The 23,093-nt window shown below is 45.7% G+C and overlaps 1 protein-coding gene across 6 annotated transcripts in view; it reads right to left on the reverse strand.

The window, feature by feature from the left end:
* ACACA (acetyl-CoA carboxylase alpha) overlaps positions 1–23,093 on the reverse strand; it is a 194,265-nt gene that overhangs the window by 6,694 nt on the left and 164,478 nt on the right. For all 6 annotated transcript variants that reach the window (XM_082200776.1, XM_082200774.1, XM_082200775.1 and 3 more), the window contains 5 exons: positions 21,585–21,762; positions 20,499–20,611; positions 10,702–10,856; positions 9,302–9,472; positions 303–439 (listed from right to left, as the gene is read on the reverse strand). In XM_082200776.1, the coding sequence (XP_082056902.1) occupies positions 303–439; positions 9,302–9,472; positions 10,702–10,856; positions 20,499–20,611; positions 21,585–21,762 (754 nt within the window). The remainder of the gene's footprint in view (positions 1–302; positions 440–9,301; positions 9,473–10,701; positions 10,857–20,498; positions 20,612–21,584; positions 21,763–23,093) is intronic.

Consider the following 23,093-nt stretch of genomic DNA (forward strand, 5'->3'; position numbering starts at 1 on the left):
TTCTTGCCTTGATGATGCCTCCCAATTGCCTGGATGGGAGAGAGAGAGAGGAGCATGTCTAGAAACTAGCTCACCCTGCAAAGGTTTGCGTCCATTGCTCTGCAAGCTTTTGCCTCTGGCCCCACCCAACACTGATGAAAAGTTGACCAGGAGGGAACATGGCCCTCAGACTCAAAAAGGTTCCCCGTCCCTGCAGTAAACCAGAGTTTGGCTTACTGTAGTGTGTGAACCAGGCCATTTGTACAGAATGTGGCGCTCTCCTCCAGAGCCGGCCAATGTCCCCTTTCCAGTTGCCCCCTTACCTCCGTATCTGCTTGAGGATGTAGTCCCGAGAGATGTATTTGATGTTTTCATCCACCACCGAGCGGGCACCGTCTTCCTCCGTCAGCTGCTTCTCCAGCCACTCCACCAGGTCTTTGTTGTTATCCCACAAGTACGCCTGCCAAGAGGGGAGAAAACAGGCCTTGTTTGCTTAGCCGGCCCAAGTCAGTGGCAATAAGGGGGTCTTGAAGACCAGCTTGGGGGGTGGAGCACCTTCCAAAAGTCCCAGATTCCATCTGTAGCATCCCCCAGGCAGGGCTGAGAAAGGAAGGCGCTCTGCCTGAAACAGGAGAGAGCTGCCGCAGTCGGGCGTGATGGATTTTTCCAGTTTTCAAATTCCAAATTCAAAAACATGACTTGGGAATTCAAAAGATATTTTGGTTGCATTGATAGAATTTCATTTAGCTTGGTAAGGAAAATGTGTGTAAAATTGCATAGAATCATTAAAAATGGTCGCCAAACAGTTATATATTACTATTAGTATTATTATAAGCACAATAGTTAACCTGACTAGCAATTATTAATAGTAATTGATAGCACTTTGGGAGTGTGGGATAAGGGCATGGGCTAGCCTCCTTGTGCTAAAATTATGTTTTTAACAGGGATGAGGTTTTAACCTGGGTGTGTTGTTTTATTTAGGGGATGGGATTCTTTTAAATTATTTTTAAATATTATATCTTATTATGTATTTTGTATTTGTGGGCCGGGGTACTGTTTAGGGGCTTTTGTTTGGGGAATGTATTTTTTTTTGGTATTAGTATTGTTAACTGTTTTAATTATTTTTACTATGTATTTTGTATGTTTTATATTGTAACTATATGTTGCAAACAATTCTGAGACCTACAAGTATAGAGTGGTATACAAATTATTATTATTATTATTATTATTATTATTATTAAGCAGTACCTGACATTTTCAGAAGGCAGAATTAAAATTCTTTAGTTTTTCAAATGCACTTGATGTGCTTTTTCATCAAACATAGACTTGCTAAGCTAAATGTTGTCCAATCACAACAATAATACATTTGAATTCCTCACACCCAAAGACATATTTTTAAGATCCCTTGCTGAACAAATTTGCAAAAAAATAAACTGCACACCCTACTGCCGCAATCAGTTTGGACTATCCTGAGCTAGATGGATCATCAGCCTTGTTGGAAGTTTTAGACAGACAGAGTAAGGGGCCTCCCAATTCCTAGCCTATCCCTGTACCTTTAACTTTTATGCTAACTTATCCCTATCCTTTGATGCTTAGATTGGTCCATCTTAAGTTGCATCCTGTTTATGAATTCCTCTTCCTCCTCACATGTTTTCTGGACATCAAGAACATGGGCATCTTGGATGTATCTACTGAGAACAAAGCATGGTTTTTTCCCTCCAGCTAAGACTATAGAACACTTTCCTGTCAATAATATATTTCCTTTAATAAACCTAAGCTTTCTTTCTTTTCTTTTTTTTAACCAAGTCTCAGGCTGAATATATTTCAACTAAAGGTGTGCTCCAAGGAAACATTTAACTAAAGTTAGCTGCTGCTGCATACATATACTGTACACTAACAAGGCAGCTTCCTTAGATAGGTTTAAAAACACTATGTTTAGAATCAAGAGGACTAGAATCTTGCTTTCTTTTCAGGACAAAGACACTGGCTCAGTGGTACCAGACATGCTTTGCATGCAGAAGGCCCCAGTTTCAATTCCCAATAGCATCTCCAGGTATAGCTGAGAAAGATTCCTTCCAGAAACCCTGGAAAGCTGCTGCCAGTCAGTGTACACAGTACTGAGCTAGATGGACCAGTGGCCTGCCTTGGTGTAAGGCAGCTTCTTAGGTTTCTGTCCCTGCCTGCTGTTCTCCACCGACATTTAATTAGGCAAGCAAGAACCACTTAGCATGAATCAGAGCTGGGGTAGCCAAGGTGGCTGGACTACAACACCCATCATCCCTGTGGGCTGAGGACGATGGGAGCTGGAGTTGAAAAAATGCTGAAGAGCACCACTTTGGCTATCACTGACCAGAGGGAAAAGCTGCAGCTCAGTGGTCGATTTGCTGCCTGCAAAAATTAGTGGAAACAGGAAAACTTTTAGTGTTGGGGGCGCCAGAAACAAAACGCCCTAATTGTACCCTATACGGCCTAGGACCCTCGTATCTACGGGACCGCCTCTCCTGGTATGCCCCAAAGAGGAACTTACGGTCCTCAAATAAAAACATCTTGAAGGTCCCAGGCCACAGAGAGGTTAGGCTGGCCTCAACTAGAGCCAGGGCTTTTTCGGCTGCGGCTCCAACCTGGTGGAACGCTCTGTCACAAGAGACAAGGGCCCTGCAGGACTTGACATCTTTCCGCAGGGCCTGCAAGACAGAGCTGTTCCACCAGGCCTTTGGTTAGGGCACAGCCTGACTCCCTCCTTTGGCAATCTTTACAATACTTTAGTTTATGGTTGCCATCAATTTTGATTTTAATTAATTCTTATGATGTTTTTATAATGTTGCACTATTTTAGTGTTGTTAGCCGCCCTGAGCCCGGCTTCGGCTGGGGAGGGCGGGATATAAATAAAATTTATTATTATTATTATTATTATTATTATTATTATTATTACCCAGGCAAGCAGCAACGGGAAGTAAGGCTGTAGCAATACAGAAATGTCCACTGAAATGTCTTCTCTCACACGTGACAAACCACCCAAAAATGTGCTAATGAGCTTCCACACTAGGCACAATCGCAGATCTATAACAGGTTGGTGGTTCTTAATGGATTTTCAGCAGTAAGAGAAAATCCAGACGGAATGTCAAAGAAGTTACAGGCTGGCATTTTGAGACATGGTGCGGATGGTATGGAAAAGGTGTGTGAGCAGTGCCTGCTCCACCATGCAGCAGCCCCACAGAAAGCGATGGAACGTGAGCTACTCTGAGGAAAAGCATTTCTCCTCCGCTGGGCTTATCCTCTCTTTCTGCATGAGTCCCTGTTATGCACAGACCTCCTCAGAGGGATGCCTCTTTCTAGTGGGAGTGACCGATGCAGCAGTATTATCTGCTCTCAAGGGAGGCTGGTTAGAAGGGGGAACAGAGCACATAATCATGCAGAGACACAACAGGCTGCCTCCTCTGAGGATGGGCACCACAGCCCCACCAGTATGCCAGCTTGAAAAATTAATATCGCACATGTAGGGAAAGTTAAGAAGCTTCAACTATACTAAAGCAGCAATATCCAGTCATTTCTGCTTTGCCCTCCAAAATGCAGCTTTATGGTAAGCAAGTTACTAGTCCTCATTAGTACTGCAAGCAAGCAAGAAATGGGAATTTTATTTTTTTAAAGAAAAACAATGAAGTAGAATTCTGTGCCTCCTGCTTGTAAAACCAGTCAAGGAAACCTAACCCCCTATTTTAGAAGCAATGACGATTACAAGAGAGGTCAACCACGACAAAAACCTCAGCAGCAATTTTTAAAAAAAAAATTATGAAGGGAGGAGGCAAGATCATTTAGCTCAGTATTTGCTAGGTAGTTGACTACATAATCATTCAGGAGTGTGTTAGAAGCCTAATAGCCTTCTCTCCTAGCTTCCCTCTGCCTCTCATTTTCTTTACAAATCATTTAAGAATCGTTAATGGTTTCCGGAGGAGAGAGAGAAAAAAACCCCAAGTACCACCATTAGCACTCATTCATATTTATGTCATTTTATTTGGGTAATTAAACACAAAAGCTCATCATTTAAAGGTGCACTATCCTTCTCAGTTATATCGCTAACCAAGTCAAAGTCGGAATGACAATGAATTCCGCATCATGATTTAATAGGCATCGTGTCAAAAAAAATCAGAGATGAAGTATCTCGGCGGTCTAAGGGCTGCAAACAGCTGGTGCGCTCCTTGGAGGGGCAAGCCCATGGCCAGGAGGCAAACAAACGAGCAAAAAAACCCCAAAACCTCACACAGGCTTGAGCCTCACTCCCTTTTGGCCACGGGGATGTCAAAATGAGCCTTAAGAGTCCTGCTCTTCTTCACTCGTGAATCACAGCCAAAAGGCAAAGAGAAAAAGGGGGAACCACAAGGACCACTTTAGCCATATACTTTAATATGGCGTATGCCAAATGCTACAGCGGTTGGGATTATACCACCACCCCGGGTTGTGTGTAATGGTTTTAGTCGCTTAGCTAGAAGCCGTAACAAAACGCAAAGAGCATTAGGAGCCGAGTTACACATTTAGCTCTTAATTCCTTGGCTATCGGGAAACGTAGCGAGTAAAATAATTCCCCCCCGCCCCTGTCATCCTCAAGCATACAGCTAAAAAAAAAGAGGCCCAGCCCAACCATAATGAACTTGGGTTTTTCTCATCAGACGTCTTGTATTTGGCAGATTTAAAACAAATTAATATGGCCATGAGGGTTCTATTATTCTGCATTCTTTTTTAAATAAGCAACAGAAATTCTCAGGAGTCCAACGACAGTACGGCCCACAAGTTGTAAATGCATTGTACACTGCAAAAATAGAAAAATAAATTATCCATAATATAAAAGGGAAACGCTTTTATATATGGATCTCAAAAAACAAATCCAAGTTTGGGGTGGGGACAAGGAATGCATTTTTTTAGAGCAGACCCCATGCTTTGTTTCAGAATTAGATTGCTATTGAAACATTTCTCTGCTATGATGGTTGGAAGCATCATTAAAAAGAGAGGGAGAGAGAGAGAAGCCACAGTTGAGTGGTTAAGTAAATGCTCAGCACCTGAGCGATCCCAGGTTCTCCATTTAAATAATTTTTTGCCTGATCTCTTGCAAAGCTGCTGCTTTAGAAAATTCAGGTAATAATGGCTGGACGGTATAACTAAGAACTGCTAACATTAAGAATTGGTGCCTGCTCCTCCCTCCCTGTCCCTTTTTCCTTTTGTGTCATGACTTTTAGATTGTAAGCCTGTAAGCAGGGAACTATCTTGGCTTTAATTATGTGCAACCCTCTTTTTTTGGTGGTTACAATAGCTCTAAATGTATGATGAAACCTCATGGCACCAATACAGGGCTGGCCGGGGTGATTCTTGGACCAACCGCAGTATTTATATTGAGGGAGAGATGGAGAGATCTTGATTTTCACTGCTCCCAAAATTACAAGCAAGGCTCTGACAACTGAGGGTGCTTTTCCTAACAAGCTGTAGAGAGAGCCTTGGCAAGTTGAATTAAAATCATCTCTCAGCCTCAGCTTCCCCTAACTAGGAACAATGGGTGACCCTCTGGCAGGGTTATTAGGAAGGCTAATGTGGAGGCTCTTGAACAGCATTCCCTGGGAAGGTCTTGATTTAAATACTGCACTGCACTGATCCTGGAAAATTCCTCTGGCTCTGAAAAGCTCAGCTGGCCACATGTCTGGCACAGAGCACATACACAATTTCTCTCTCTTCCTGCTCACCTATAGCCAATCACTCAGTGAGCTTAGGATACTTTAGGTAGGGTCTTCTCATAAAGAATATTATGACCATCAGCACTCTTCTGGGTGCCAACCCTACAGGCAACGAAATTACCCTCCAAGGCAGACCCAGATGTTGAACGACTACAATTCCTCACCACTGTCCCTTCAGGCTGGGGCTGATGCGATCTAGAGTCCAGCTACATCTGTCTGTTTGATCTGCTCATGACACTTAGATCCCACCTTTCCTCCAAGGGAGCTCAAGACGGAGTACATATTTCTCTTCCCTCACAACAACCCTGCATGATAGGTTAGGCCAAGAGTGAATGACTGACTCCAAGGTCACTCAGTGAGCCTTATGGGCTGAGTGGGGATTTGGACCCTGGTCTCCCAGGTCCCAATCCATCACTCTAACCACTATGCCACACTGTCTCCCCTGGAGGTTCTGTGGTTCCCCCCATTCCTGCTCCAAGGACAGGACCTTTTCAGTGGTGGCACCAGCGCCCAGAACGGTGTCAGGGAGAGGGATGGAGTATGACAAACAGAGGAAGCTGCCTTACACTGGGTCAGATCATTGGTCCATCTATCTCAGTGTTGCCTACACTGGCTGGCAGCGGCTCCCCAGAGTTTCAGGCAGTAGTTTCTCCAAGCTCTACCAGGAGATTCTGGGGAACGAGCCTAGGACCTTCTGCATGCATGCAAGGCAGATGCGCTCTACTAGATCATCAGCACAGGCTTATAGAGCAGGCATAGGCAAACTCGGCCCTCCAGATGTTTTGGGACTACAACTCCCATCATCCGTAGCCAACAGGACCAGTGGTCAGGGATGATGGGAGTTGTAGTCCCAAAACATCTGGAGGACCGAGTTTGCCTGTGCCTGTTACGGAGTATGAAGCATAACCACAGGCTTCACAAGGTTAAAGGGAGGGGCTAGATGCTGTTGCTGTCTGAATGGAAATTGGGGGAGCAGCTTCATGTTCACCCCTCTTTGTAACCACCTCCCCAAAAATGCCAAGGGTATGTCTGTGTGTTACCTTTTTATTTTTTGCACAGGTTAAAAATTGTTGCAAAAAATGCCCTGCTCTATTTTGGCTCAGTCCTGTTATTTTATAATGCTTTACAATACTGCATTGTGCTTTTTTTTTTTTACCTGCTGGCTATGAGCCACCTTGAGTGGCTTGATAGTGCAAAAGCAAGCAGGTTAAGTGTAAATAATTTTTTAAAAGGTAACACAGATTACCAAATACATGCCACATTTGAAAATATTGCATAAATCAATTATAATGGGGTCTGACAACCAACTAATTTTGTGGTGGTTGGTGATCAGCTGACCTATATTAATTTGCATATTCTTTTAAAAGCAAATATAAGTAAGGACTTTTTCTCATTTTTGAGATACATCTCATCTCATTTTTGAGATACTTGGAACTAACCAAAGCTACTGTCGGTTATTTAAAGGTTGTATTCTAGGAATCTAGAACATTGCCACAAGAGCTGCAAAAACATACAAGTTCAAACCCAATCAGTATTATGGAAGGCTGAGATTTAAAGGATTGGGTTGGCACTGATTTTGATGCATCCTTCAGATGTATTCTGCAGAACGTTGCTTGTGTCAGTTGCTTGCTGTCTTCTATGAGAAAGAGCTACAGGTTTTTTATCTAGAAAAGGCAAACTATCTGCTTGTGTGAATGACCCAACCTCAAGTTTCTCTCCCCCCCCCCCATCAAATTTGGCAGACGGAAAGGTGAGGGCATGGATACCTCCATGTAACCTCAGCTCCAATAATCAATTAAATCAGGCGGCAAAATTTTAACCCAAGGTGTAAACTTCTTGTTCAGGAGTCTCCTGACGAAATCTATTAAAATCCTGCGATGGCAGGAAATAATAAAATTGCGACGGTTGCCACGTTATTTGCAATTATTCTTATTTTAAACCTGCAGCCACAGCCGGCTGCTCCGACCCCCAGACGCAACAGCGATGCTCCCCTGCATACAAATCAATGTGTTCACAAGCCAATGAGGAAGAAATTCCTCCCTCCCTCTCCCACCACTTCCCATCCCATCCCAGCACCGCCACCTCCTATCCACACTGCAAATGCCTGCCACTTTGCAGACCTGGGTAAAGCCAGGATTTGCGCGAGAATCCCAACACTTTTAGTTTAGGCGAATATTTAATACTCTTATTAATCATTTTTAATCCGTTTGCCTTTAATTAAGAAACAGCATGATGCTCTCCTATCAACATATGCCAGGGAGCAGATTAATTGTGGCTTAAGATAACTCTCCTTGATTGGTGTAATGTATTAGCTAACTAGATGCCTGGCTTTTTTTTTTCTTAAAAAAAAGAGAGAGAAATATGCTCATACACTACCTTCAAACGCTTGGAGCCCTCCAGAGGGGTGTGTGTGTGTGTGATTTCCCCCTTCCCCAAATATATTTTTCTCTTCCAGCGCCCCAGAGCACTTCAGAGGAGATATGAATCTATGTATCTCAACTGCCCTTCAAGTCACAGAACAGGAAGGGCGTAACAGCACGTCTCTGACAAAGGAGCAGCAGCTGTAGAGACTGTCCAGCATAAAATATGACCAAGGTTGAAATCAGAGAATGAGGTTTGTGATGTGGGGGCAGAGAGAAGTGAACACAAGACGCTCTCTTGGACAGGTTAAAATAAACAGAAGGAACATTAAGACGTTCCTTTTGGAAAGAGGCAGAAAGTACATAAGTACAGTAGTAGAGCCGGATGAGTGAGGCCTTCCAAAATTCAATCGCTTCAAGGAAAATGCTCCTAAGCATCTAATGTGTCGGTTCTTGGCAGAAAAGCTGAACTGTGATAGAAGATCCCTCTGTACCTTTAGAATCTACTCGCTGGGCAAAATGAGGCACAAACCAGACTGAAGATGTCTACCACAGAACTCTCCCACCCCACATCTTTGTTTTCCATGTGGAGAGAAATGGAGTTTTTTGTTTGGGGAAGTGCTCCACCCCTGCCTGCATCCCAGACACGTTTCTTGGGAAGAATGAGGTCTAACCTGGATTGAGTCCACCAAATTCTGCCTTGTGGACCAGCTGAATTCTTTTGCTTTGTACCAGAAACACCTGGTGTTTCTCAGGAATTCAAAGACCTCCTTCCCCGAAATGAAATAAGGGTGTTCTTTAAATCAGTGGTTCAAATCTGCTCACTTTTGAAAGGTTCAGCCTGCCATCTTGATTCAAAACCCTGCTCCTTCATTTCAGGAACCGCCACACAGAATTTGGTTACGATATCGTAAAGAGGTGTCCACATTGCACAGGGAGCAGACCAAGAGACAAACAACTCTCCCAAACATGTAACAGATGCAAATCACATCACCTAACTCAACCTGCCTATTTTGCATAAACTTATTCTGACTTGGTGAGGGGGCAGAGAAAGGAGATTTCCCCTTGTCTGCAGACCACTGGAAATTCTACACAGCTCCCCATCACCCCAACATCAGCTTCTAGGAATCTGCCGGGCTTTGACCCCACACATTCACTTTATAGCCATGAAAGAGGACTGTAAAGGCAAGACCTTCAAAATGTGGTCTGGATGCAAGCCAGAAAAAGGTATGCGTTCTTATTTACCTTGACCGTGCCCTCAACTTCCACAAACCAGCGTCTTAGCATGGCTTGGATCTGGCCATCTGTCAGTTCTGGGTTGGCATCATGGATTTTCTTCTTGACCAGGTCCTCAAGGAGAAGGCGCCGGAGCCTCCAGTAAAAGAAAGTGCGGGATGTTTTCCACTCTAGAATATCCTGTGTGCATAGAGCAGGGGGGGGGGGCGAGGTGATGAGTTGCAATGCACGTGGCAAATATAATAATAATAATAATAATAATAATAATAATAATTTTTATTATTTTTATTATTTTATTATTTATATCACGCCCTCCCCAGCCAAAGCTGGGCTCAGAGCGGCCAACAACAACAAAAGCAACACAATTCACATAAAATTAATTAAAATGCATTCTAAAATCAACTCATTCTAAAATCAATTCAAAATCAAATTAATGGCAACCATTGGGCTAGAGTTCGGTGAACCCCCCCCCCCCACACTAAGCTAAGAGAGGGGGAACCTCTGGTCCATGGGCCTAACTTAGACCACCAGGCCTCCCCATTTGGCCCATGAGTCTGCTTAGGCAAGACATACCTCCCTGCCCTCCAGCAGGTATGGAGTAGGTAAAGTCACAGACAGGTCATTGTGATGACAGATGTGGGGCCCCAACTGCATTGGCAGAGCATGAGACTCTTGATCTCAAAAGTCGTGGGTTCAAACCTCATGTTAGGCAAAATATTCCTGCATTGCAGGGGGTTGGACTAGAGGAACCTTGTGGCCTCTACCAACTCTTCAGTTCTACGATTCTATGAAATATGACCTGAGAGAGAGAAGGTCCTGGGTTCAATCCCCAATGGGAATGTCCCCTGTCTGTAACCCTGGACAGTCAATGCCAGTCAATGTAGGCAAGAATAATAATAATTTTTTGTACCCCACCCATCTGAGTGGGTTGCCTCATTCACTCTGGGCAGCTCCCTACAGAATATACAGAAACACAACAGAACAGCACACATTGAAAGCTTCCCAGGGCTGCCGTCAGATTCTATAGAAGGTTGCATAATATCTCTATGACATCTGACGGGAGGGCGTTCCACAGGGAGGGCACTTTGTGGACCAGTGGTATCAGACAACTTGCTATATTCATGTTCACATCTGATGCCAAAGGGATTTGTGTCCCTGCTCCCTCTAGATTGCAGACTGTTTCCTAAGCGTTGCTAGGGATAATATCTTGAAACTCTCTTTGCCTTTCCAAAATTTTAATATTAATGCCACATGGTTAGTATAAACCACGGCTGGCCACGGCTCCCCCACCCACCCCTGTTTCTTTGAAATTTGGGGCTGTGAGGACCTCCTTAGTGACCATTCAAAGGATGTCTGTGCACGCTGGAGCTTTTGACAGCAGCAGCAAGAAAAGGATTCATCGTACTTACCGTAATGACACCCTTCTCCTGCATCCGGCCGGGCGTGTCGTGCAAGTCAGCAAACTGCACTGCTACCTGATGGTAAATGGGAATTAGGAATTCCTCCCGTTCCTTCAGCTTGGTCTCCAGTTCCTTCCGCTCAGCTGGGCTTAGCTCCGGGGTGCCTGAAATCAAACAACAACAACAAAAAAGGATACCTGTCAGAGACCGCAGGGGAGAAGAGAGAGAGAAGGAAGCAGAAGGAACAAGCCACAGGGAACAAAAAAAACCACTCTCAGCTCCTCCACCCCTACAGCTTAGAAACAAGTATTTATTCGGGTTCCCTCACAGGCGAATAAGCGAGCTCAAGACCTCAGAGATCCCAAGGCACAGAAGGAGAAAAGCACAGAAGATACTGAGACACTGTAGATGTCCCAAGGCCCTGGAGAAAAATAGGCAGAAGGCCCCAAGAGCCCAGAGAGCCCCTCATTTTCACACCATTATATCCTTGGCCACTTCAGTGTCCTGCAATCCAACCCAATAGTTCTGATACAGAATCGGAGCAGAGTCAATCACACAGAGCGAGAGAGCAGACTGCATTTATAAAATGCATGCAAATCTACAGAGATCACAGCTTCATATGCCATAATCTATGGTGCTTCCAAGATCTAGATTTTGAATTTCCAAGCTACAGAGCAGGGTTGCGGGGGAGGATTTGAAGGACAGAGGATAAGGAGATGAAATGAGTTGGAGGGACAGAGAACAGCATTCTTGGGCGAAGCACAAGGATCTGTGTGGGACAAGAAAGAAGCACACATCCATCCCTGTTAGCCAATCCTGACTGCTTCATTCTGACCCTGTTGCTGAGTTATATAAGCTCCAGATGTGGTGGAACTCCCACCTGCCTCATCAAGCAACACCTGGAGAGGCACAGACTGCCCACCCCTGCTTTCAGGAGATTAGGGCTGCATTTCCGGACTGGACCAATATCTACCCAGCCCCATCAAAAGAACCCAACGGGTTAAGTAACCTCCAATCAAACTGGGATCTGAATGTCATGCATTCAGTTGATTTGTTCCATCTCACGCTGCATCTGTATCAGAACTACTTTTAACTGTTTTCATATGTGCAATTGTTTTTAACTGGTCTATAAATTATTTTTAAAAATCAGAAATACAGGGCCAGTTTAGAAACAGCGCTATGCTCAGTGCAACATGAATGAATGATGACCCATAAAGGCAGCTGTATGGGCAGCTGACTGCAATGCGCTTGGCTACAAGGCCCACTCAGAGCTAGCACCACGGACAGCTCAAAGCAGGGTGCTGATTGAGTCAGTCACTGTGCGCCCTTTGATCCAATGAGGATTTTAATAAGCTTAGCCACACTCGACTATGGCTGGAATCTAATGCTGGAATTTGCATTTAACATTGTATGTGCACCTTGGAATGAAGCCGAACAGAAGCTGAGCTGGCCTGTGCACTGGAGCTATTTCTCTTGGGGGCCATGCTGGAGAAAGCAAGAATAGCCATCCTGTTTCTTCCCATTGCAAACAGCAGGTCTTTGGGGAGGACAGTTCCAACTGGAACCACAGTGGGCACACAAAGGCTTAACCATACACACATGTGTGCATGCAATTGGCCCACCACACTATTTAAATTAGCAACACAGGGAGAAAACACGTGACAAGTGTCACGTGCAGCTTGGCGCTGAGGGGGAAGGCCGCCTGCTCCCTATACATGTCATTTCAGAACCTCAGAGTAACCCTCTGCCCCTTCAGATTGAGCCTGGCTCATGCCAAGTTTGCTACCAGCCAGTTATCCCTGCCTGTCCCTCAGGGAGGTCTCATTAACAACAGGAAAGGCCCTGAGACCTTTCTCTAGGCCCCTTCTCTGAGGAAGACAGGGAGGACGATGAAAAGGGAGAGGGCCTTTTCAGTGGTGGCTCCCCATCTCTGAAACACCCCAGAGAGTTCTGCCTAGCACCATCATTAGCATCCATTCAGTGACAGGTAAAGACTTATCATTCCCCTGCATGGCCCTTGGTGGATTGAGCCAATTCTGTACTACTGTCAGTGTGCTGTCAAAGCGTCCTATGGCTGTAACTGGGGGAAGGGGTCGATTTTTGCATGCTGCATAAAAGTGTTGGTATGGTTTTTTATACATTTTCTATGGTGCAATATATTTAAGGTTATGGTTTTAAATGTAAGTCGTTTGAAGACCTCTTAGGTAACGCACAGCTAGCTATATGTCTCCAACAACAACATTAAATAACAATATAATGCAATTACTATTAGGCCTTGTGGACATGCCAAGAGTCACTGATGGCTGAAGGATGAGGCCTACTGCACTTCTCCTGTCTATGGCAACCCCTCCCTATCACCAGTCCTACCCCCCACCCCCACCCCGCCACTCACAAAGGCTTGGTTGGAGAGCAGAGAGTGGGAACTGGAAAAGTGAGCTGAGGACCACCTCCCTAGCTCTCCTCTGGATGCCTTCCACCATAAAATATAAGGCAGGAGCCAACTACAGACTTTTCAGTGGTGGCACCTTGTATCTGAAATCCTCTCTCCAAGCAGCCTCGCCAGGGGCCCACTTTGTTGACATGTGGGCAACTTATCTACTGTTTTTAAGAAACGTTTTATTTTATTGTACTAGCACTGGTAACCACACTGCGGCCCAGGAACACGTGTTGATGATGGTTCCGACATCTACGTTTGAATAAAACTAAAGGAAAATCCCCAAACCTTCTTGGGGAAAGCACAGACAGACAGACAGACAGACAGAGGCTCTTTCACAGATTTTTCTGGGGTGGGTGGGGGGTTATGAAACCAAGTTCATTGTGGGGCGAGCTGGAGATTGCTCATCCATCACTAGCTGTCAATTGTTTAAGCCAGAGCATGATGGAGGTGGGGGGAGAAACAGGAGATCTTAACTGGAGTCACCGGGACACTAGGAAGGTCCCTTCGACCAAGTCAGCCTATTGGACCAAATAGAGCAGTACTGCTGACACTGACTGACAGTGGCTCTCTGGGGTTTCAGGCAGGGCTCTCTCTCAGCCAGGGGTTGAACCTGGGGCCTTCTGCATGCCAAGCAGATACTCTGCCACTGACCCATGGCCCTTCCCTGGAAGATGCATGTCACAAGCAGGGGGGGAAACCAGAGCAGAGGAAAGAAAGGTTTGATCAGATGCAAGACAGGGAAAGCGGGGGGGGGGGGGTTAAGGCAGCCCCCAGAACCAGGACCTATTCTAAAGTGTGCAAATATACAACACTGACCTCTGCACACAAATGCGCTGGAGTTGACAGCGTGTGAGATGCACATGCTTCATAATTGCAGCATTACATTTTCATGTTGTGCTGCTGCATTCTTCTAACATAAGCCAAGCGCACCTCAACGACTTTTACTACTACACTAGGAATCAGGTGTGGGAAGGCTACTCCTAGTGCCATAATTATTTTTAAATACAGTAATGTGCTGCCTTCTTTTCTGTTTTCTATTGCTTTTTTTAAAGAATCCCCCCCTTTTTTTTGCAGGACAGCAGCAGTTGTTAAGGAAGCAAACACTCATGTATTCCAGACCGTCTGCCACCCTTGTGTTGTCGAGCCAGCCCCGGTAATGATCCAGGTGAGATTAACAAATATGTCAATGTCTATTTTCTGCTTAATTTAAAAGTGGCGTCTATAAAGATTTTTGGCTTCTGAACCCTCTTCTCCTGAAAGAAAGAGGTAACAATGAAGGATGGGGAAGGGGGGGGGGAGAAGGGGAATAAAGAGTGATTATCCTATCATTGATTGATTGTCAGGAACGTTTCTTATTCACTGGGTATTGTAAAAGGCTAAGCTCTCAATCAATTCCATAAGACCCCTGTACAATTAAATATAAAGGAATAGGTTTCTTTCTTTTGCAGTCAGATCATCAGGCCTCACACTTAAAAGATGGGGAGGGCTTTTACGCCTGTGCAAATAAGAAAATCTTCAAGGGACTCCTGAAGGAAGCGAAGGATGGTTCCCACCGAACCTGTACAGCTAGGGAGCTTCACAGGGGCTGGCCTGCCACACTAAAGACTCAGTCCCTAGCGATGGCCAACTGAACCTCAGGGGTTGCATGGGGAACAACCAGAAGTGCCCCGTCAGAGGATCTCAGCCATCAGGTATCTGTCCTTAAGTTTCATGGACTGGTAGATGCAGAGGAATGGTGCGAGGACCAGTTGAGGAGGGAAGAAGGCTCAGAGTCTGGGGAATGGTGGAGAGACGGTAATGAGTGGTCAAAGGGAAAAGAGGGAGAAGACTGGGAGGAGGAGGTGTCAGAAGCTGAAGAGGCAACAGGGCTTTAGTGAGCGGGGAGAGTCCGTGGCAGGGAGAAGTCCAGAATCAGAGGCAGAGGCTGAAGCAGCAGAGGAGGGAGGCCAAGAGGCAGAGATGAGTCAGGCTGGGAAAGAGTCACAGGTGCCTCCTGCTCTTGCTGTGACCAGCTCCTCTCTCTGCTGACTCCCAGAACCAGAAGAGCAATGAGGCGGGAGGAGCAAAGACAGACAGGCAGGTGCAGTCTCCGACTGCTTGGGAAAAGCCCTGGGAGGAGGTGACATATGCAGCTGCAAGGAGGCAGGAACATTTAGTCTCTGTAACTGATCTTCATGGAGTAAGACCACTGGGAATGAGCTGCTATGCTCACTAGGCCCAACACTCAGCCAAGTTTGTGGAGACTGTGCTTTTGCTAATAAAGTGTTAACTCCCAACTTTGTACTGACCAGCATACTCCTGTGGCAGAAAGATACTATAGGACCAAGTTGTTTAGGGCATTGTGAGTTTACACAAGTACCTTGCAACCAGTGCTACTCTCCATAGCGGGGTAACAGGTTGCCAGTAATCTGCTCCTGTGAGCAGTCTGGCTGCTGCATTCTGCGCTAGTTGAAGCTTCTGGACCAAATGCAAGGGTAGCCCCACATAAAGCACATTACAGTACTCCAGCCTTGAGGTTATCAATGCATGGACCACTGGAGTCATCAGGCTGTTGCAGTCCAGGCACATTCAGGAGGATAAGGCTACCAATGGCTACGAGCCATGATGCCAGTGTTCTACCTCCAAGGCAGTATATTCCTCTGCATACTAGCTGATGGGAGTCACAAGTGGGGAGAAGGCTACTGCACCTGTGCCTTGTTCACAGGCTTCCCAGAGGCACCTGGTGGACTGATGCGAAACCAGGAAGGTGAGCTAGATGGGCCATGGGCCTAATCCAGCAGGGCTCTTCTTTGCATTCATGGATCTCCGAACACTAATGCCGTTGAGAGGCAGATTGCATTTGCAAGAAGCTATCAGCACAGACAACTCATACACCTTGTTTTTATTTTTTTAAAGAAAGATCCCACAGCTCCAAATTTCCAGCAATGCATCACCCTACAAAGTCATCTGATGCTGAATGGTCATTCTGGAACTCACGAAGCACCAAGCAGGCAACGGCGGGGGAGAAGATCACGAGTCTGAAGGGGTTTCAACTTGCGTTCCCTTTAAGAAAGAGATGGACGCTCTCTAGCAAGTCAAAGATGTTGGCTAGTCCATCCCTCCCAACCCAGTGTGTGTCTCATTATGTGTGTGACCTACTATCTTCAATAGGTCAAGAACCCATAAGCAGCTGATCTGAGAGGACACATTCACCATGGTGCTGTGAGAACGTTTTTATTAATATTTCTGAACATTTAAAACTTTTACCATATAACAAAATCTGTGCTTCTCCCAAGTTGTAACGGACCACGACCGAAAGCAAGAGGGCAAGTAAACAACAGAAAAGTTAGAAAGCTGCCAGTCACTGCATTTCTTTCCATCTCTCCCTATTTCTCAAGCCAAAATAGCACCGAGAGCCACAATCTCAAATGCTGTTAAGACACCATACGGTGTTCATACAATAAAATCAATGCTAAAAAACTCATTTAACCTGAAAACGTGACTGATCTAGGCTCCTAGTAGTTCAGCATCCCTTATCTACTGACAATGAGTGAACGGAAACTCCAGAAGATTCCTTATATACTGGGTCATGCTATTTGCCCACCTAGCCCAGTTTTACCAACTCTGACTGGAAGCAGCTCTCTAGGGTCTCAGGTAGGGGAAGGTCTCCCACCATAACTAATGCCTGATCCTGTTAAGCTGGAGATGCCGGGTACTGAACTTATGAGCCTTCTGCATGAAAAACAGGGAGCCTCAGTCTCTGGGTGGGTGTGACATACGTGGCCCTCCAGGCCTCTCTAACTGGCCCTTGGGATCCCGACAAGGCCCCCTTCCTCACTGGTCCTGCTCTGCACCTTCCTCAGGTGATTCTACCTGGCTGGGGAAAGTGTGCATGAACTGAGATAGAGTGCCTCTTGCTTGCTGGATGTGTGTATGAAGCCACACACACTTTTGCCACACCCAACACCTCTAGAAAGGTCCCCACAAAAACACAGCTCTTCCCTTAAGGATTTCCATTCAGTCCTCCAGCTCCCATCTCCGGCTATGGGTATATGAAGCAGCTCAGTTTTGACTGCCTTACTGAGCTCAGGACCGCAGTGCCTTTTCTGTGGTGGCTCCCTGCTTATGGAATGCTCTTCCTAGGGAGACCTGCCTGGTGCCATCACTATCTACTTTTAGGCACCAGGCAAAGTCATTTCTTTTTACCCGGGCTTTTGGCCATAATCTGGAGGGGTTTTTTTAGACATTTGTGATTTCTTTCAGTGGGTGGGATGTGGTAGGTCTGCCTTTTAAAAGCATGAATGTGATTGTGGTTTTTATTCTGTTTTGGTTTTATGCGAGTTTTAATCTTTGTACTACTATGTAAGTTGCTTTGGGTTACATTTTGTAAAGGAAAAGCGAATAGTAAGTGCACATAAATAAATGAAGGAAACTGGAAGTCTGAAGGGTGTACAAGGGACATGTGAAAGGAGAATGGGAGAAGAAACCATACTCTGCGAGGTGTAAAAGCAGTAAGAGAAAACGCAAAATAAATGGCCTTTTCCAGTTAGCCTCTTTATCAGCAAATTCTGCCCAAAAAGGAGAAACTGGATCACAATACTTCCAGAGCCAACGCCTGTACTTAGTTTGAGGGAAACTGAGCTGCAGAACTCATTGCCACAAGGAAATCACCATGCCAAAAAATTAAGCCATTTCAAAAAGAACAATATCTCAATAGAAAATGAATGTTCTTAATTGCGAACTGATATGGCCAAACTCTGTCTCTACTACCATTTTGTAGCTGACTCCACCCCATAACAAGTCTCTCCAGTGGGCCCCTGTTCTGTCCTGTGTCGTGGAGTTCCACTGGCTGACTGTACTGAATTAAAAACCACACTTGGCTGCATGCTGCACTATGGCCAGTTTCATATTGACTTCATTTTCAAACGTTGGCTTGATTGTTTTCTCACAGTCACATATTCCTGGTTAACTATTTCTGCCGACAAATCATCACCAGAAGACTTAAAAATAAATAAATCTCATGTGAGTTTTTGTGGGTTGTTGTTTTTTTTTAATAAAAAAAGCCTAACTGGCAAGCTCTAAAAAGTTTAAGCAGCCTAAAAGCGCTAAGACACACAGCCTCACATCCCACCCTGCTGCGCCAAAGCTCTTCCGCTTACGCCAAAGCTCAACACGTAACATTGAGTGACATTTTAATAAACACGAAACTAATAAAGATTTCGGTTACGACGCTTGGGAAAAAATTGATAATGAGCAGATCTGTGTCACATTATTCAAGATCTTCCTTGTGCTGCCCCCAAGCCCTCTCTGCCAGTGGAAACCCAGTGGCAGAGAGAGAGGTTCAGAAGGAAAACGCAACGCTGCCCTCGGATTCCCTCCACCCAGCCACCCCCCGCAAACGACACACAGATGCAAGAGCACCGTCCGTCGTGTCACCGTCGTCCCCCCCCCCCGATGTTGCCACAAAGCAGCCGCTCGGTAGAAATGATGGCGGCCATTCAGGGGTTAAGAGAGGCAGCGAACCCCCAGCTAATGAGCAAGTGTGTGGCAGGCTGTTGTAAGATAAATGGAACTCTCTGCGCTTCTGCTGGAGTCAGCATGAACCGCGGCCCTGCGGCTTGTTTGTGGCAAATGGAGTGCGCAAAATATCAAAGGGCAGTGATCCAGAAGACGACAAATTTTAAATTGGCCAGAAAGAAAAACCGGCACCAAAAAAAAAAAAGGGAAAAAATGAGAGAGAGAGGGAGGGAGAAATTATGCAATTCGCTGTGTCCTACAATCTAGGCTCATCCTGCTTTTGAACAGCATTAGTGGGTGGGGGAGAATCACCACCACCACCGATGGCCCGACATTGAGAGCAATTATGAGCCATCTAAGCAAGACACTTATCAGCATCCAAAGCTTTTAATGCACACTCTCCCATTCTCTCTGGATGGTGGAGAAGGGGCTCCGCCTATGGTGTCACTGGTGGTGTTTTGCACAGAAATTATTAGCCTGTTTCTTTGGTGGGGGGAGATTGGCGTCAATAGATTTTTTTATATAAAAACAAAACGCACAGAAACAAACCATGCTCTTTTAAAAAAAGGGCAGGGGAAGAAATTTGAAGCATCTTTAATGGTAGTAAAAAGCGCTCTTTTTGGTTTTGTGTTGATACCTCCGGAAGGCTGAGTGCAAACCAGGGTGAGAAGAAGAGATTCAGGGGACGTTAACAGGAGCTGAATCAAAAATGGGGATTCAGGGTGTGAGTTCAGCACATCTGATGCTCTGGTTGGGAGGAGTCATTTGTTCAAAATAATATTCACCCTTGTGCTCAGACACATCCAGCCCCTACGAAGAAAGGGCAAACTGTTCCTGGTTTGCCGTACCACAAAACGCTTTCAGACACAGCTTCAGGGTTCAGTGCAAAGCAGCCTAGCTGCAATGTTTGTGGGTTTTAAACCAAGCAGCCTAAATGCAACCTCCATACAGATATGGCACCAACATGCAGTAAGGTATTAAAAAAAAAGTCATAAGAATGTAAGGGCACAAATAAGAGCTCTGCTGGATCAGGCCCATGGCCCACCTAGTCTAACGTCCTGTTCTCACAGTGGCCACCAAGATGTCTGTGGGAAACCCAAACACTGGACCTGAGCACAGGAGAACGCTCCTCTCCTGTGGTTTCCAGCAACTGGTATTCAGAATCATTTTTGCTTCTGACTGTGAAGTAAGAACATAGCCCTCTCTTCCATGAATTTGTCCAATCCTCTTTTAAAGCCACGCAAGTTGGTAGACATCACTGCCTCCTGGGGAAGCAAGTTCCATAAACTACGTGCTGCACGAAAAAGTACTTTCTTTTATCTGTCCCGAATTTCCCAACCTTCAGCTTCGTTGGATGAATTCTAGTGCAATGAAAGAGGGAGGAAAAACTCCACTTTCTCCATGCCATGGAACATCTAATAAACGCTTATCATGTCACCTCTCACCCCTTTTCTCTGAACTGATACACTTTACTGAGTAGAGAAAGCACTGTATAAATCCCAAATATTACTACTGTGTCCAGGTCCAGCACTCCTCCAACCACCTGCCTCATTCCCCCTAATGGACCAGCCTCCACTGTAAATTAATGCAGGAACCGTAACTGCAGCCTCCAATTGTTTCCAAAAAATCTACACACCTGGCCTTAGATAGGCCTTTCCAGACAACACACTCCCTCCTAAATGCTTTCTTGTTCTCTGCCTTGCAACCTGAGGAATAAGGAGTGGAAAAACACCACCGAACACACCTTCACCCCCCATGATTCTGACAGGCAAAAGCCTCAAAATGGGCCAACAGAAGGGGGAAGTGGATGCATTTCTTAGAAACTAGCTGGACAGGTTTTTATTTGCACATGAGCAAGCCCACCAACACTCACCAAGTCGTTCTGCCAGACGCACGTAGATAGGATCCACACGCCTCATTGTCTTCACCAAATCTTTCTTTCGGAACTTGATTTCCACTGTGCCTTCGGGCTCCAGAACCCCTCCTCTGAAGAAAGGAGGTGGGGGAGAAATAAAAAGGAATATGTTCTCAAAGAGGCTACTCCATTCAAGGCTGAGTGCGTCTAGACTGAGAGGTGCCCCTCAGTGGGGAAGACCCTTCTCCCCCACAGCAAGTAGCCTCCGAGGGATCCAAACCTCATGAAAAAGAGGGGAACTCTAGCACTAAATCATATATTAGACTAGGATTTATTTGAGTGTGGCATCCGCCCTGGGGGAGGAAGCACTTCATAGCAAAAAAAATCCCCAGAGCCATGCATTCCTTCGCATTGTTCAAATTGCCAGACAAGGCTTCTTGGCAGTTTTATGCCTTAAAAGCAGCCTTCCCGGACATGGTGCCCTCCTGACATTCTGGACCACAATGGGCCGTGCCAACAGGGGCTGATGGGAGTTGTAGTCTGCTCCATAAGCCACACCTATTGTCCTATTTCACACCCTTCCAGAGCGGAATCTCAGATGCAGAGCCCAAATGCAGGCCTCTCTGTATAGTGGTACCTCGGGTTACATACGCTTCAGGTTACAGACTCCGCTAACCCAGAAATATTACCTCGGGTTAAGAACTTTGCTTCAGGATGAGAACAGAAATCGTGCTCTGGCGGTACGGCAGCAGCAGGAGGCCCCATTAGCTAAAGTGGTGCTTCAGGTTAAGAACAGTTTCAGGTTAAGAACGGACCTCCAGAACGAATTAAGTACTTAACCCGAGGTACCACTGTATGGCCCTAAAGCTCTCTCCAGGCCACTCCTTTTCTCTAGCCACGCCCCTTCTCCCCAGGCCACGCCCCTCACTGCTGCAGTCAGGTGGACGTGAATGGGTCTGTCTCTGTACACGACAGCTTCTGACAGGTTGTTGGGACTCTCAACTTCATGATGATGAGATCTGGGCATCCCTCAGCTAGTTGGGCTTTTGCATCTCTGAGGTAGGCAAGCTGGGATGGAAGGAGGTGTGAGACTGAAGCAATTACCTGCTTTCCCGATCTGCGTACATCTCCATGTGCCGGGGGTTAATGGTGGGGTCGATCACCACCCAAGAGCCTCCTCTCAGCTCTGCTTGGGGCGGGATGTAAACAAGGACAGGCTGCCTGTACTCCCGCAAACCGTCCACGATGTAGGCCCCGAATTTCAACACCTGGTCGTACATGTCTGCACAGGGAGGGGAAAGGACACAGGTTTAAGAATCCTTCAAACAGGAAGTAAGGCTGCGCACAGAGCCCACGGTTAACTCATGGAATTCACAGCTTCAGCTTGAGGTGACGTGGCCACGCGCCATTTATCTCCAATGGCTTGTTTTCGCTATTTAATGGTTAAGGGAGAGAGATCCATGGCTGCTAGCCGCATGGGCCAAACAGAACCTCCACATTCAGGGGCAGTCAGACTGCATGACGGCAGCCTTTGCTGACCTTGCACTGTGCTTGCTGAGAGCTGCTGTCCAAAACATCTGGAGGGTGTTTTTCCTGGCTACCTCATTGTTTTGCTTGTAGTACACAGGAGTGGCTGATCTGTTAAGGCAGGCATGGCCAAACTTGGCCCTCCAGATGTTTTGGGACTACAACTCCCATCATCCCTAGCGAACTGACCAGTAGTCAGAGATGGTGGGATTTGTAGTCCCAAAACATCTGGAGGGTCAAGTTTGGCCATGCCTGTATTAGGGTGAATGGGGCTCCGGCCCACCAGCCCCAGTTTGCCCTTAAACAGCTTCCACCTGGCCCTGCCTGGCAGGTCCCTCCTCCTCCATCTCAGTGTTGCCCCTTGTAGAACTGAGAAGTGGGGAGGCGGAGGAAGGGGACAAATCTAGAACTAGTTGGCTCTATCTACCGTTGGCTCTGGCTCCCCCTACTGTTGACCTCCCCGCCTGACACCCCCTACCAGACACTTTTGTGGGTTCATCAAAACTTTCTTTCTTTCTTTCCCTTTTTTCCCCTGTAACTGTATTTTTGTTTTTTCTTTTTGTCATTTAAGCGAAATTTAATAAAAAGAGTAAGGGGGAAAAAATACAAGGTGGTTGTAATCTAATATTCCTGGTTATCATGAGAAGTGAGAAATAGTTTTTTTAAAGACTGCACTCCTGAAGGATTTCCAAGAATTGCTCAAATGTATTCTTTAACCGATGTTCAGGTGAACGGAACACTAAAAAAAATAAATGCTAGCAGCAAAGAGGGGAAACTTTTTTTAAGGGGGAGTGAATGTCATCTCTGGGTGAAAAAGAAAAGATCCTTATTTTTTATATAAATATATATATAAGGGGAATGACAAATTTATTGCTAATTAAACAATCACTTTATTATGTAGTGCTAGCAATAAACCACTTGAAGCTCCTTTCAGCTAATTCCAATGTTAAGAAAATAATTGCTCAATTCAAATTATTTTAACCAAATTAATTCTTTAGGAGACATTTTTTAGTAGTGCTACATAATAAAATAATTGTGTAATTAGCCTGGCATTTTTCACTCCTGCCATGAGCGTATATTTTAACT

Source organism: Podarcis vaucheri (assembly GCF_965113315.1).
Source record: "Podarcis vaucheri genome assembly, chromosome: 15".
NCBI classification, from domain to species: Eukaryota; Metazoa; Chordata; class Lepidosauria; order Squamata; family Lacertidae; genus Podarcis; species Podarcis vaucheri.